The sequence below is a fragment of the Chanodichthys erythropterus genome, chromosome 5, assembly GCF_024489055.1.
Source record: "Chanodichthys erythropterus isolate Z2021 chromosome 5, ASM2448905v1, whole genome shotgun sequence".
Lineage (NCBI taxonomy): Eukaryota > Metazoa > Chordata > Actinopteri > Cypriniformes > Xenocyprididae > Chanodichthys > Chanodichthys erythropterus.
This window is the reverse complement of record NC_090225.1, coordinates 30,138,737-30,155,230: the sequence shown is the minus strand read 5'-3', so window position 1 is coordinate 30,155,230 and position 16,494 is coordinate 30,138,737. Positions and strand designations below refer to the sequence as shown.

Genomic DNA, 16,494 nt, shown 5'->3' with positions numbered 1-16,494 from the left:
CAGATGTGCATTCAGTTTCTGAAGTCATTATAATCATTGACGCTGTCTACGCTGATACAGTATACAGATGTGCGTTCAGTTTCTGAAGTCATTATAATCACTGACGCTGTCTACGCTGATACAGTATACAGATGTGCGTTCAGTTTCTGAAGTCATTATAATGACTGACGCTGTCTACGCTGATACAGTATACAGATGTGCGTTCAGTTTCTGAAGTCATTATAATCACTGACGCTGTCTACGCTGATACAGTATACAGATGTGCGTTCAGTTTCTGAAGTCATTATAATGACTGACGTTGTCTACGCTGATACAGTATACAGATGTGCGTTCAGTTTCTGAAGTCATTATAATCACTGACGCTGTCTACACAGATACAGTATACAGATGTGTTCAGATTCTGAAGTCATTATAATGACTGACGCTGTCTATGCTGATACAGTATACAGATGTGCGTTCAGTTTCTGAAGTCATTATAATCACTGACGCTGTCTACGCTGATACAGTATACAGATGTGCGTTCAGTTTCTGAAGTCATTATAATGACTGACGTTGTCTACACTGATACAGTATACAGATGTGTTCAGTTTCTGAAGTCATTATAATCACTGACGCTGTCTACACTGATACAGTATACAGATGTGCGTTCAGTTTCTGAAGTCATTATAATGACTGACGCTGTCTACGCTGATACAGTATGCAGATGTGCGTTCAGTTTCTGAAGTCATTATAATCACTGACGCTGTCTACACTGATACAGTATACAGATGTGCGTTCAGTTTCTGAAGTCATTATAATCACTGAGGCTGTCTACGCTGATACAGTATACAGATGTGCGTTCAGTTTCTGAAGTCATTATAATGACTGACGCTGTCTACGCTGATACAGTATACAGATGTGCGTTCAGTTTCTGAAGTCATTATAATCACTGAGGCTGTGTACACTGATACAGTATACAGATGTGCGTTCAGTTTCTGAAGTCATTATAATCACTGACGCTGTCTACGCTGATACAGTATACAGATGTGTTCAGTTTCTGAAGTCATTATAATCACTGATGCTGTCTACGCTGATACAGTATACAGATGTGTTCAGTTTCTGAAGTCATTATAATGACTGACGCTGTCTACGTTGATACAGTATACAGATGTGTGTTCAGTTTCTGAAGTCATTATAATCACTGACGCTTTCTACGCTGATACAGTATACAGATGTGTGTTCCGTTTCTGAAGACATTATAATCACTGACGCTTTCTACACTGATACAGTATACAGATGTGTTCAGTTTCTGAAGTCATTACAATGACTGACGCTGTCTACGCTGATACAGTATACAGATGTGCGTTCAGTTTCTGAAGTCATTATAATCACTGACGCTGTCTACACTGATACAGTATACAGATGTGCGTTCAGTTTCTGAAGTCATTATAATCACTGACGCTGTCTACGCTGATACAGTATACAGATGTGTGTTCAGTTTCTGAAGTCATTATAATCACTGACGCTGTCTACACTGATACAGTATACAGATGTGTTCAGTTTCTGAAGTCATTATAATGACTGACGCTGTCTACGCTGATACAGTATACAGATGTGTGTTCAGTTTCTGAAGACATTATAATCACTGACGCTGTCTACACTGATACAGTATACAGATGTGTGTTCAGTTTCTGAAGACATTATAATCACTGACGCTGTCTACGCTGATACAGTATACAGATGTGTGTTCAGTTTCTGAAGTCATTATAATGACTGACGCTGTCTACACTGATACAGTATACAGATGTGTGTTCAGTTTCTGAAGTCATTATAATCACTGACACTGTCTACACTGATACAGTATACAGATGTGTGTTCAGTTTCTGAAGTCATTATAATGACTGACGCTGTCTACGCTGATACAGTATACAGATGTGTTCAGTTTCTGAAATCATTATAATCACTGACGCTGTCTACGCTGATACAGTATACAGATGTGGTCGGTTTCTGAAATCATTATAATCACTGACGCTGTCTATGCTGATACAGTATACAGATGTGCGTTCAGTTTCTGAAGTCATTATAATGACTGACGCTGTCTACGCTGATACAGTATACAGATGTGTTCAGTTTCTGAAATCATTATAATCACTGACGCTGTCTACGCTGATACAGTATACAGATGTGTTCAGTTTCTGAAGTCATTATAATCACTGACGCTGTCTACGCTGATACAGTATACAGATGTGTTCAGTTTCTGAAATCATTATAATCACTGACGCTGTCTACGCTGATACAGTATACAGATGTGCGTTCAGTTTCTGAAGTCATTATAATGACTGACGCTGTCTACGCTGATACAGTATACAGATGTGTGTTCAGTTTCTGAAGTCATTATAATCACTGACGCTGTCTACGCTGATACAGTATACAGATGTGTTCAGTTTCTGAAGTCATTATAATCAGTGACGTTGTCTACGCTGATACAGTATACAGATGTGCGTTCAGTTTCTGAAGTCATTATAATCACTGACGCTGTCTACGCTGATACAGTATACAGATGTGTTCAGTTTCTGAAATCATTATAATCACTGACGCTGTCTACGCTGATACAGTATACAGATGTGCGTTCAGTTTCTGAAGTCATTATAATCACTGACGCTGTCTACGCTGATACAGTATACAGATGTGCGTTCAGTTTCTAAAGTCATTATAATCACTGACACTGTCTACGCTGATACAGTATACAGATGTGCGTTCAGTTTCTGAAGTCATTATAATCACTGACACTGTCTACGCTGGTACAGTATACAGATGTGCGTTCAGTTTCTGAAATCATTATAATCACTGACGCTGTCTACGCTGATATAGTATACAGATGTGCGTTCAGTTTCTGAAGTCATTATAATCACTGACGCTGTCTACACTGATACAGTATACAGATGTGCGTTCAGTTTCTGAGCAGTTGGGATTAAACCGAACACATGTTTTTGAGAATCGATACAGCATGGCCAAACATAATATTGTGATACTGAAGTGTATCGATATTTTCTAACACCCCTATAAAGGCATAGGGATACATTCACGACCTGATTGGTCAGATCTGATGACGTATTGCCTATTTTGAGACGCAGAAAACTCATGACTACGACGAGAAAAAACAATATGCGTAAGGATTCTGTCCTTTTTAGGGTCTCATCTTCCTGTATTTGGTTCGTTTACATGTCTTTGGTCCGTGCAGCATTCATATATCATTCGAACCACACCAGAGTTCGTTTGGAAGCGGACCGAGACCCATCTTTTCAGCAGTCTTGGTTCACTTACTTGGTGCGCACAAGACATCTGCATGACAATATTCAGTTACAGTTAAAGCGCCACCTGCGGGCAACGGGAAATGACATGTTTCACACTGTGATTAACTCCTCATATAGATTTAACCAAGATCAACATCATATGTGGTCAGTCTAATCTTAAGGCCTTAGCGATGTTAAATTGCAAAGATCTTGAGTTTGCGTTGAACTACCTGTCCGTGACGGCCTGACAAAATTTGATGTTTCGCCATGAAAGAGGAGGCTTTTGTAAGTCAGGCATATGATGTCAGATCTGCCCCAAACTTCACGTTTGATAAGAGTCCTGGCCTGAAGACATCTACATGCCAATATTCAGTTAGTCATAGCGCCACCTGCTGGCAACAGGAAATTACATGCTTTACACTGTAATTCACATTTAAATATGCCATGAAGTATCAAACATGCTAGAAACACATTAATATAGTGCTAATATATTACAGTGCTAATATATGCGATTAACACCACGAAACAGGAAGTTGTTGTACCTCAGGCATACAATGTCCAATCTGCCCCAAACTTCAAATGTTTGAGAGGACTCCTGCCCTGAGTACATCTACATATAGTTATAGCGCTACTCAGTGGCAACAGGAAGTTACGTGTTTAACACTGTGATGCACTACTAGTAGCATAATAAAATATGCAACTGAGTGCTAAACATGCTAGAAACATTATAAAAATATGCTAGCAACACTTAGCTGAGTGCTAAAGCATGCTATTATCGTCATAAAATAGGAAGTTGTTGCATACACAAGCACACAATGTCCAATCTGCCTCAAACTTCACATGTTTGATAAGTGTCCTATATCTACATGCCAAAATTATCATAATAATCATAGCACCACCAGCTGGTAGCAGGAAGTGTGGCAAATACAAACAACTTACATTGTCCTCCTATATTTATATATTTAAATGCATTTTGCCCATCGTGCTCCCGTTTCCTAAAGCCACCAGGTGGCGGTGGCATGGGTGCGAGGGCCCTTTCATTGCTGCTTGCAGCTTTAATAAAAGTTATATTTTTAGTTAGTAAATTAAAGATACAACATTTACAACATTTACTTACAATTCAAATAATATATTATTACATCTTTGCATTACAGTATCATTTCTTGAAGAGATCAGATGTCATAGTATAACCTGGATCTTCAATGCTACAAATACAATCGCAGCTAATCAAACAACTTAATAAATACAAAATTTCACACACAATTATACATATATTAAATGTAGAGTTATTTGTATTTTAAATATTTTTTGTCCATACAAACAAATGTGTGTGTCACTTACAGTATCATATACTAAATGAGCCAGTCTTTGTGAAACTGCACCTCTCACAAAAACATTGTGTCTCAAAAGACACATTGTGATTTTATTTCTCATATCTTTTGTTTTGGTGCGAGGAACAGTCCAGATATATGGGAAAAATCCCTTTAGGCATCCTAGTTCTGATAGAATTTTCTGATGGAAAATTTGTTCAATGAATATAATGTTATAGGACACACAAGTCGCAACAGATGTTTTTTTTATTAGACGGTTTGAATTGATTTGAATGGCTCAGTTCGCTTACACCAGCAAGAGACACATTATTGGATTATATGTTGAATCTGTTAAATGTTTCAGTTCTACTTTGACCATTTCTTATGTTGCAGCTGCTACCAGTCAGTTGGCGAATAACTAGCCAACTGGTGCTTGGCGAGTATTAATTTTGGACGCTACTACTAGATGTTGTTCCCGGAATGACTGTGTGAAGACCTGGTGCATTTTCCAATCTGTGGTGTTATGCTTCATTTACTCCAGGCTTGATGAAAAAAGGCTGGCTTTCACCCTGATGTATGTCTACAGTTCCCTTTTTGAGATATTTCTGGAGGAAATCAAAGAAATCATTTTAACATGGAAGAGGGCTGAAGCATCCTTCCGTGATTAAGTGTCATGATCTCTTTCATATAGGTTAAAGGAGGGGGAAAGTATTTTTGTTTGTTTCCCAGCCTCAACCGCAGGACCTCTGGGACGGCTCAAAGTCTGTGTGCTGACCTTCCACACTTCAGATCATGGCAGCATAAACACAGGTCAATGCTTCATGCTCAGGTCAGCCACTTCCTGAGAGAACAGGCACCCTACCAGTTCAGATATATGTGCGTCTCCACAGGAGTCAAAGCTGTGAAGAGTTTGTCAAACCCTCCCCTGTGTTTTCATGCATGTTTTGGCAGTAATGGGAGCTGTGCTAATCACTCATCAAAGTCTATTACAAAGATCTCCTAGTGACATTGAGCCTCAAAAAAACCCATGCAAACAGTAAACGGTATTGAATTTCATTATATAATGTGATGACCTAGGGAAAGTGTATTGAGTTCTATGTAATTTTTTAAACTTTGTCTCTGATGTTTCTCATGAAATAGACAACTGAGACAATTGTATAGACATCAAAGAAGAATTTGATGTGAAATGTTTTAGTTCACAATGAAAAAGAGGAAACACTGGAGTCTTTTAGAAAAAACATGTATTTACAAACATGTGTAATATATATATATATATATATATATATATATATATATATATATATATATATATATATATATATATATATATATATATATATATATATATATGAAAAATAAATGACTGAAATTTCATCATGACAGACTAAAGCAAAAATAAATTCTCTCAAATTATTTGTTTTTTCTTAAATTTGTTATGAGAACATTTTTCTAAAATTCCCATTAAGTTATGAAAATTTAATTTCTGAATGTTCTCTAAACAATCATTTAAAAACTTATTTTTTTCTTGGTTAAACAAACATTAAGGGAAAATTACATTTTATCACTTTGCAAACTTTGAGAAAGTTACTTTTGAATGTTCAAAACATTCTGAACATTCCAAAAACAAATAGTAACATTTAAACATCCAACTAAAATGTTTCAGAAAAAAATAATAAAATATAAATAATGTTTTTATGCTAATGCATTGAGAACATTATTAAAGACCAGTAAACTTTAAACTGACATCCTATGAACATTACTGGAATAATGTTTGTTTATAACTTGCCAGAACATGGGGAGAACAGTGGCAACATGCGCAACCAGCGCAACATAAACTAAAAATGACTGAGTGCACCTTTAACATCATATGATCATAACTGAACCCTGATCATTTTCACGGATGGTATGTTCCAGTGCCTAATGATTTATTTAGATTTAGGACCACCACTTCCTCATAAATTACAGATTCCCCAAGATTTGAACTTGATTTATGATAGGAATAGATATATCATGGAAGGAACACTAGTTCTGGCTTTGACCATCAGTGAAACTGTCAGACTGACGCAAGTACGGCACAAATCTGCCTATCTGGAACGGTCTGGGCTCGCAGTGATCTAACCAGAACAGGAGAACTTCACTGCGGTTCATATCACATTTTTTTTTTCTCAAAACCCAATAAATAACCAGACCAAACCTATCTGAGCTACTATCTGAGGGAGTTCATTTTTTCACCCTCAATAAGTCTCTGAGAAAAGCCATACAAAGAGACTATAACGTCTTTATCATGAACAAAGGCTGGGGTGATTCTGAGCTGACAGGGTTAGCGAAATTCATTTCTGGCTCAGCTGGTGGCGGAGACGACTGGCAAACCCTAATGAAAAACTATGATAAAATCTTTCATTTCCACCAAGTTGTGCTAGGGGGTCAGTGGAGGAGGACAAATGACAGGACATTATTATTTGCTCTCGGGGTGTCTGTGATATATCAGTTCAATGCTGATTTACCTTCTGGAATTTGAGCCTTTTTCTGTCTCCTCTCATTGTTGTCAGAGTTACTTAACTTGATGTTACAACGGCTACTGCGGCCTACACAATTGTACCCCTGTTGGAATATTGAACAAGATGAAATTTCCATTAACAATTACTGTTAATTGTTTGTAAAATAAATACATAAAGGTTTGGCAAATGAGGACTTAAAGACCAGTGAGAGAAGATTGTAGATTCCCAGACAAAGATTATCCTATAGTCAATTAACCTGAAATCTCTATAATACTGTACAAAAAAACATTTTATCAAGCTACTTTTTCCAACAAGTTTTATTATTAACCTGTGTGCTCATTAAAATGTGGTGTTAAAACAGTGATGTAGCATTTTAATATTTTACATTAGAAGTAAATATGCAAAAATGTTTAGAATATGCAAAAAATAAAATAAAAAAAATAGGCATGGTGTTATTATTATTATTATTAAAGTTTAAAATACTTGCTGCTGTCGGCGCCAATAGCCTAGTGGTTAGTGCGTGACACATGGCGCAAATGTGTTCACACCAACCTGAGTTCGATTTCCGTATCAAGGTACTTTGCTGCGTAACACAAGAATGAACCTCATTGGTTCTTGCTGAAGCTCAAACGTGCTGCGTAACAGCAGAATGAACCTCATTGCTTCTTGCTGAAGCTCAAACGCGTTGCGTAACACCACAATGAACCTCATTGGTTCTTCCAGAAGCTCAAACGTGATCCTTAACACCAGAATGAAGCTCATTGGTTCTTGCTGAAGCTCAAACGTGCTGCATAACACAAGAATGAACCTCATTGGTTCTTGCTGAAGCTCAAACGTGCTGCGTAACACAAGAATGAACCTCATTGGTTCTTGCTGAAGCTCAAACGTGCTGCATAACACCAGAATGAACCTCATTGGATCTAGCTGAAGCTCAAACGTGATCCTTAACACCAGAATGAACCTCATTGGTTCTTGCAGAAGCTCAAACGTGCTGCGTAACACGAGAATGAACCTCACTGGTTCTTGCTGAAGCTCAAACGTGCTGCGTAACACGAGAATGAACCTCACTGGTTCTTCCAGAAGCTCAAACGTGATCCTTAACACCAGAATTAAGCTCATTGGTTCTTCCAGAAGCTCAAACGTGCTGCGTAACACAAGAATGAACCTCATTGGTTCTTGCTGAAGCTCAAACGTGCTGCGTAACACGAGAATGAACCTCACTGGTTCTTGCTGAAGCTCAAACGTGCTGCATAACACGAGAATGAACCTCACTGGTTCTTCCAGAAGCTCAAACGTGATCCTTAACACCAGAATGAAGCTCATTGGTTCTTGATGAAGCTCAAACGTGCTGCGTAACACAAGAATGAACCTCATTGGTTCTTGCTGAAGCTCAAACGTGCTGCATAACACCAGAATGAACCTCATTGGATCTTGCTGAAGCTCAAACGTGATACTTAACACCAGAATGAAGCTCATTGGTTCTTGCAGAAGCTCAAACGTGCTGCGTAACACAAGAATGAAGCTCATTGGTTCTTGCAGAAGCTCAAACGTGCTGCGTAACACAAGAATGAACCTCATTGGTTCTTGCTGAAGCTCAAACGTGCTGCATAACACGAGAATGAACCTCATTGGTTCTTCCAGAAGCTCAAACGTGCTGCGTAACACAATAATGAACCTCATTGGTTCTTGCTGAAGCTCAAACGTGCTGCGTAACACAAGAATGAACCTCATTGGTTCTTGCTGAAGCTCAAACGTGCTGCGTAACACGAGAATGAACCTCATTGGATCTTGCTGAAGCTCAAACGTGATCCTTAACACCAGAATGAAGCTCATTGGTTCTTGCAGAAGCTCAAACGTGCTGCGTAACACAAGAATGAAGCTCATTGGTTCTTGCAGAAGCTCAAACGTGCTGCGTAACACAAGAATGAACCTCATTGGTTCTTGCTGAAGCTCAAACGTGCTGCATAACACGAGAATGAACCTCATTGGTTCTTCCAGAAGCTCAAACGTGCTGCGTAACACAAGAATGAACCTCATTGGTTCTTGATGAAGCTCAAACGTGCTGCGTAACACAAGAATGAACCTCATTGGTTCTTGCTGAAGCTCAAACGTGCTGCATAACACCAGAATGAACCTCATTGGATCTTGCTGAAGCTCAAACGTGATCCTTAACACCAGAATGAAGCTCATTGGTTCTTGCAGAAGCTCAAACGTGCTGCGTAACACAAGAATGAAGCTCATTGGTTCTTGCTGAAGCTCAAACGTGCTGCGTAACACAAGAATGAACCTCATTGGTTCTTGCTGAAGCTCAAACGTGCTGCATAACACGAGAATGAACCTCATTGGTTCTTCCAGAAGCTCAAACGTGCTGCGTAACACAAAAATGAACCTCATTGGTTCTTGCTGAAGCTCAAACGTGCTGCATAACACGAGAATGAACCTCATTGGTTCTTCCAGAAGCTCAAACGTGCTGCGTAACACAAGAATGAACCTCATTGGTTCTTGCTGAAGCTCAAACGTGCTTCTTAACCCCAGAATGAACCTCATTGGTTCTTCCAGAAGCTCAAACGTGATGCGTAACACGAGAATGAACCTCATTGGTTCTTGCTGAAGCTCAAACGTGCTTCTTAACCCCAGAATGAAGCTCATTGGTTCTTGCTGAAGCTCAAACGTGCTGCGTAACACAAGAATGAACCTCATTGGTTCTTGCTGAAGCTCAAACGTGCTGCGTAACACAAGAATGAACCTCATTGGTTCTTGCTGAAGCTCAAACGTGCTGCGTAACGCGAGAATGAACCTCATTGGATCTTGCTGAAGCTCAAACGTGCTGCGTAACATGAGAATGAACCTCATTGGTTTTTGTTACACCAGGGATCCGGAAACGGCTTGTTTTGAGACACTGCTTAAGATTTATGTGGATTAACAAAAAAGGAGTGGGTGGATTTTTATCACTATAGGGTGGTTGTGTACACACACTGCCAACACACATTTATGTCCAAACACCATGCAAAAGTGAATTTTGCATAATAGGTCCCCTTTAAAGTAGATGACAAGCTACATCCATAACTGCATGTAACATTAGGTAAAAAGTTTACTTTAAATAAAAAATGTAAAAAGAACGTTAGTTTGAATTCAGTTACAAAATCTATTCCTCCTCTACTACAAATCGTTAAAAAAAGACAGAGAGTTAAAGATGATGAAGTTAATCAAGCGTATGTTTCAGAATATTACAGTGCAAAGTGAACTTTCCACATTGTTTTCAGTTGGTGGGATATCTTTGCTTATTTTATTCATGTCTTTTGAAAACGGACCCCCTGTCAGGTCACACAATTCACAGAAAAAAAATCAATGAAATTTATGGCCATTTCTGTGGTGCATCGACCACAGTTAGGGTTACACCGTTACAGCTGGAAAGAGACAGATAAACAGACAGACAGGGCTAAAAAGGGGTGGGAGCCGAGGATGGAATATACTAGAGCATGGGGTTTTCCTTTTCCCAAGTCTCCCTCTGTTTAGTAGCGAGTGATGAAAGGATAATTTTCCCCTTGCCCTTTAAGCGCAGCATTGTCACAGAGTTCAACGGCCCTAGCGACAGATGAGTTTGAGCCCCCGAGGGCTCCGCTATAGCCTCCATCTCGTGGGCTTTGTCAAGGGCCAAGCCACTGTCATATGAAACAGACATCTAATAGGTAAGCCTTTGTGTCCAGCCCTTCACATCTGCTGACCCGCCCAGCCCCCAAAGAGCATTGGCGTTCTGCGAGGGAAGAAAAACTGAGAAAGAGTTCACAAAGGGCCCTGGAGAGCTGATAAAGCCATGCCAGTGTTATTTCTGAATTGCGACCGCGCTCTGTGGTTTAAGCTTCGTGAAAATTAAACCACAGGAAGGCATTGTTTCATAAAAGCGTATAGTCGACACATTCAAATACGCCTGGCAGTGTTGTGTAAGCATATTTTGGGTGGTATCTGTTGTTGTTGTTGTTCTGTGCTTTTTAGGTGAAAGTACAAAAAAATAGTGTTTAATCGCTGATACTCCAGGGGGGTTTGGAGGGTGTTTCAGTAGCTTTTGTTGTGCTCCCTGGAGTGCTGTGTGTGTATGTGAGGTGAGGTGCTGAGAGACTGTCAACTTGTGGTTCATGTTTCTTTATTACTTCCCAACTAACAGGGAACATTCTCAGAACTGTGGCTAACATTCTGGCAAGGTTCTCTCAAAGTTATGAACAAACATTGTTCCAGTAATATTAATAGAATGTTTAGTTAGAGTTATCTTTAATAATGTTATCAAAATGTTAGCACTTATTTATACTTTCTTCATAGAAATATTTTTTTTCCCCCAGACACATTAGTTTTAATTGTTTCAAAATGTTCAGAGAACATTCAAAAGTAACGTTCCCAAGCTGTTTGCTATATTGTAAAATGGAATGTTTGAATAACCAATAAAACAAAAACAAAAAAATTTAAAATGTTTTATAAAACAGATTCCGGCCCTCGATTCTGATTGGTTGAGCAGCGTTCGAAGCCGTTGTAAAATTCCCGAAAACATACAGCTTTGTACGGTATACTATCCATGTGCAGAAAGGTAATAAAAACATCATCAAAGTAGTCCATGTGACATCAGTGGGTTAGTTAGAAGTTTTTGAAGCATCGAAAATGCGACTTTATTCAGCATTGTCTTCTCTTCCGGGTCTGTTGTCAATCCGGGTTCACGACTCCGCAGTGACGCTGCTGACGTGTTATCCGGTGCGCCCGAGCTTCGTTTACAGTCTGAGGGAGACGCACGCTGTATTCAAGCTATTCTACATTGTTTGTATTTTGGTATTGCTATATTTTTTAAAATGGTGCGTAAGTGTGCATGTCGCGGATGTCCTAATCGCCAAAAACAACCACGGCGACGTAAAAGTGCATTACCAACGCCGACAGATGAAAGGATTCAATGGAATCAGTTCAATGGAAAGGATTCCGGAAGAGAATACAATGCTGAATAAAGTCGTGGTTTTTGTTATTTTTGGACCAAAATATATTTTAGATGATTCAAAAACTTTGAACTGACCCTCTGATGTCACATGGACTACTTTGATGATGTTTTTATAACCTTTCTGGACATGGACAGTATACCGTACATACACTTTCAATGGAGGGACAGAAAGCTCTCGGACTAAATCTAAAATATCTTAATTTGTGTTCAGAAGATGAACGGAGGTCCTACGGGTTTGGAACGACATGAGGGTGAGTCATTAATGACATCATTTTCATTTTTGGGTGAACTAACCCTTTCATTCATTTTGCAGTATAGCTAGTATGTCAACAGTTTTCATTTATGTAATTTTGGCTCAGCCTATAGTTTTGAGAGACACGTTGTAGGCTATTTAATTTAGCCTATTTTTGTCTTTGATATTTAGTCTATTATTCTTTGTGACATTTTTTCTCTGACATTTTTTAGGGTGTTGACAGCATCATAGACAAATAACAAATACAAATCTTGTATATGCAACACTTTATCTTTGTTATCCCCAATCACTCTCTTTCTTTAGGGGAAGTTTAAAAGCGAGACTCTGGAAACGATCTTTAGCGGGACCCGTCGGGTCGGGAAGAAAATCACTATATGCGGATATCGGGTGAACACAGAGTGAATTTTAGGCGGGAGCGGGAGCGTGTGCGTGCACAATAGAACCATTGCAGGAGCGGGATGAAAAAAACAGTCCCGCGCAGACCTCTATCACAGACTGTTTTCCAGCGGAAGGAAGGCTTTTAATGATTTTACTTTAGGAAAGTTGTGTTGATACATATTTTTTGTCTTTAAATTGTATTGTGTGTTAACTGCTTTATAGCTGGGAAGATCCAAATGCATGCCTTGACGTTTCTTTTGTATTTGAGGCAGAATTTATACTCTCTGTCATAAAGAGTTAAACAGTTGTGATTACACAAGTACACAGAGTCAGATGTGAATGTTTTACCAATGCATTGTCATTCACATACTTCTTTTGTGATCCTTAAATTTTTGTGGTACAGACAAATTCAGAACTTCAGGGGGCAACAGCGTTACCTTCAAATGCCTGTGCTATTAAACTGTGTGTTTTATTAGGTAAGAAGTCGTAGCGCCTTGTGGCAACATTTATATTGCAATGTGTAGTTGTTGTTGCATTATAAAGTGTAGTCTTCACTGTAGTCAAGCTGACCATAGAAGAAAACAATTCATGCTCTTTTCTTCTATATTGCCCATGGCATGTTGAGAATGTGATGTGTGATTGTGTTGCATTATGAATTGTGTTCAAAAATGCAACAATGGGTGAGCAGGATATGTATGCATTCAATGTCTGAAAGGACCTGATGCAGTTATCTCTGCACATATGCTGTTTTATTGTGATAGGTGACTCTATAGATTACTTTTTTTTTCTTTTTTTTTTTCTCCTAAAACCCTTGTGCATGTATGAACAAGATACCTCATGACCACAGTAATGGCCCTCACCTGCAGAGCAATGAGAATGTTGGGCAGCGCTTGACCGTAAGTGTCATGGCAGTGCACCGCCAGTGCGCTGACGGGCACCTCTGTCAACACATCGCTCAGCATCTTGGCCATGGAGCCCGCAGTGCCTACGCCAATGGTGTCCCCCAGGGATACCTCATAACAGCCCAGCTCAAACAACCGCTTTGCCACCTGGGCCGGAACAGAGGAAAGCCATGAAAAAACACTATCCCCTCTGGAAATATAAACAAGATGAAGGCGTGCACACAGAGAGCTCATTCTGAGCGTTAGAAAAGCACTGCCGGGTTTCAGCGTCATGCAGGTTTTTAGCAAACATCGTAATAAGGGCCTTGTGGGACTATGAAAATTGTGGGAAGAAAAAATATGCAGAGAACTCAACACCCAGTGAGATTTATCACATACTGGAAGGCCCATTTAATTTAGCTTCGGGCTGTTATACATTCAGACTGAACGATGCTATGTCAATACCTTTGTGACTTGTGACGGTTTTACTTGTCCTTCATACGGACAGCCGAGAGCACAGGAAACATACCTGGAAAGAAGAGAAAGAATAGTGAGAGGTGAGGTTCAGCATAAGTTGTAGGATGTATAGCTTTGTGCTTTGACAGTACCAACAGTCATGCAACATAGGTGAAATAACGCCAAGTGCCGTTTAACTCTGCAACCACAAGTTGAGCAGTCCACAGCGGCCAGATTCCATCTATCACGGAATACAACAAAATGTTCAGCAGCAGGCTAAACATATGGTTGGTGTCAAACGGTTGTGACAAATAGTACCAATAGTGCTGACAGTGGGAATGAGCAATGGTGCTAGAGAGCAACATACAAGCTATATGTGCTTTCCATATGTGAAGGAAACATGTTCTGTTAGAAGCAGTGAACAAACACGTGAAAAGTTGAAAATGTTTCTCTTGGGTTTGTGGTTGTCAGACGATACTTCTGTGTGCTACCAGAATTTCCGCAGAGTCTCTTCTTGAACATTAGGCGTTGAGTCACATTTGCCAGAATGAGATCGTCAGACTGAAGTGACTGCTCTCTGTCATTTTTGTTTTTTACTCCATAAAAAGCAAAGACTAAAAAATCTGGACACATCTGGACTTGTACTTGTAACTGATACAAAGCACCACACTGCATGCACATCTGGAACTTGAATTATTTACTCATTAATTCTGGAATAATTTCATGCTGCTCTGGTGCCCCATCTCAAAACCTCAAAGGAGAACAGTCCAAAAATATAAGTACAACAATAAAAGAAACCGCTGACCTTTTGGTTAAACCAAAGATCAGTCTTGGAACTTGCTTATATAACCAGTGGCTCCTGAAAACATCAGTACTGCAGTCTAAGGGCCGGTTCATACAGAGCTCGTTTTTGCTGTTAAAAATGCAAGACGCAGGTCAGTGTAACGAAAAAAGTGAAAAGATGCATTTTTTAAAAGTGGAACTTATTTTAACTTGCCGTGTCATGCGCAAGACTCTGCAAAAGATGTGAGACGCAAGTGCAACAGTTAAATATGTCCGTCTATCGTGTGTTTACATTAAAAAAAAAACAATGGAAAAGTAGCGCAGCCGAATGAAAAAATGCGTTCTGTGTGAACGGCCCCTAAATTATCTTACACAGTGGTATTACAGTATGTTGGTAGCTCAGGCATATACTTTATCATTATTATTATTATTATTATTGTTACATTTCTTCTTCTTCTTCCCCTCTGGTTGTCTATGGCAGCCCATAGAACCGCTTGCAGGGAGGTTATGAAATTTGGCACACTGAGAGAGGAAAGTTCCAACATTAACCACAGCTAAATTGTAATCTTTATCTCAATCCCTCTAGCGTTCACTCACTTTTATCCTAATAACTTTCGAACCGTAAGGGCTAGAAACGAAATTCTCTGATTCCTTAGTTCATGACAATTCGACTGCCTTTTCCCGTTATGAAATAAATACTGTGGGGAAAAAACTACTTTTTCGAGCTCGTCCTATACGGTTTATCCGATTTTCATTAAAATTGGCTCACATCATCTTTAGACCATGCTGGAAAAAAGTTATTAAAAGCTTTTTGATAACTCCAACCATTCTCAAAAAAAAATTTTTGAAGGAATTTTATGTAGAGTTTGCAAAAATAGATGTATCTGCAAAACGCTTTATCGCATTTGGACCAAACTTGGAACATGTCCTCACAAGCATGATCTGAGTGCAGCATTTCAGCACAGCGCCACCAAGTGGTCTGGAGATATGAAAAATGGCTATTTTTGCTTATAACGTCTGCTCAAAAATCATAAAAGTTAATCCAATGATATTTAATTCCAATGATTTCCAGTATTCCTGTGTTAGCCATTTTGGGCGTCAGCCATTTTGAATTTTGAAGAAATTATGGTTATGCTATGGTGGCATCACTTATTGTGCCTTCTTTGTGATTGTCTCCTTAATTGCTGCTTGCAGCTATAATTGTATATATGTAACATGAGGTATATATATATATATATATATATATATATATATATATATATATATATATATATATATATATATATATATATATATATATATATATAATCTGTATTTTAGCTTAATTTATGAAGCATTCAGTACAGGTGACCCTACGGAGTACAATAGTGGCAGCTTATGGACAGAATCTGCTCTGAAAGAAATCTGCAGATAACTTTATTTCTGCAAAAATTGAATGTCTGCAATGTACTTTGTGGATTCTGGATACTTTGATTATGCTCAGTAAGAATGCACTGGGTTGGTGCATGTTTAATCTGTTCCCCCAGATACCCCCAAAATACGTTCAATTTCATATTAGTCCACTCATGATTACAATCAATCAATCAATCAATCAATCATACATCTACTGGTCCTTTATTCACTCCATGTACCAGCCCCCTTTTGTTTCAAAACTTCGCCTGCCCATCCAGTCTTAATAGTTGGCAATGGTA

General features: G+C 39.0%; 1 protein-coding gene across 4 annotated transcripts in view; it reads right to left on the bottom strand.

The window, feature by feature from the left end:
- hmgcll1 (3-hydroxymethyl-3-methylglutaryl-CoA lyase like 1) overlaps positions 1–16,494 on the bottom strand; it is a 51,162-nt gene that overhangs the window by 24,521 nt on the left and 10,147 nt on the right. For 3 of the 4 annotated variants that reach the window (XM_067385449.1, XM_067385451.1, XM_067385452.1), the window contains 2 exons: positions 14,030–14,093; positions 13,544–13,732 (listed from right to left, as the gene is read on the bottom strand). In XM_067385449.1, the coding sequence (XP_067241550.1) occupies positions 13,544–13,732; positions 14,030–14,093 (253 nt within the window). The remainder of the gene's footprint in view (positions 1–13,543; positions 13,733–14,029; positions 14,094–16,494) is intronic. The other variant, XM_067385453.1, reaches the window with a different exon arrangement.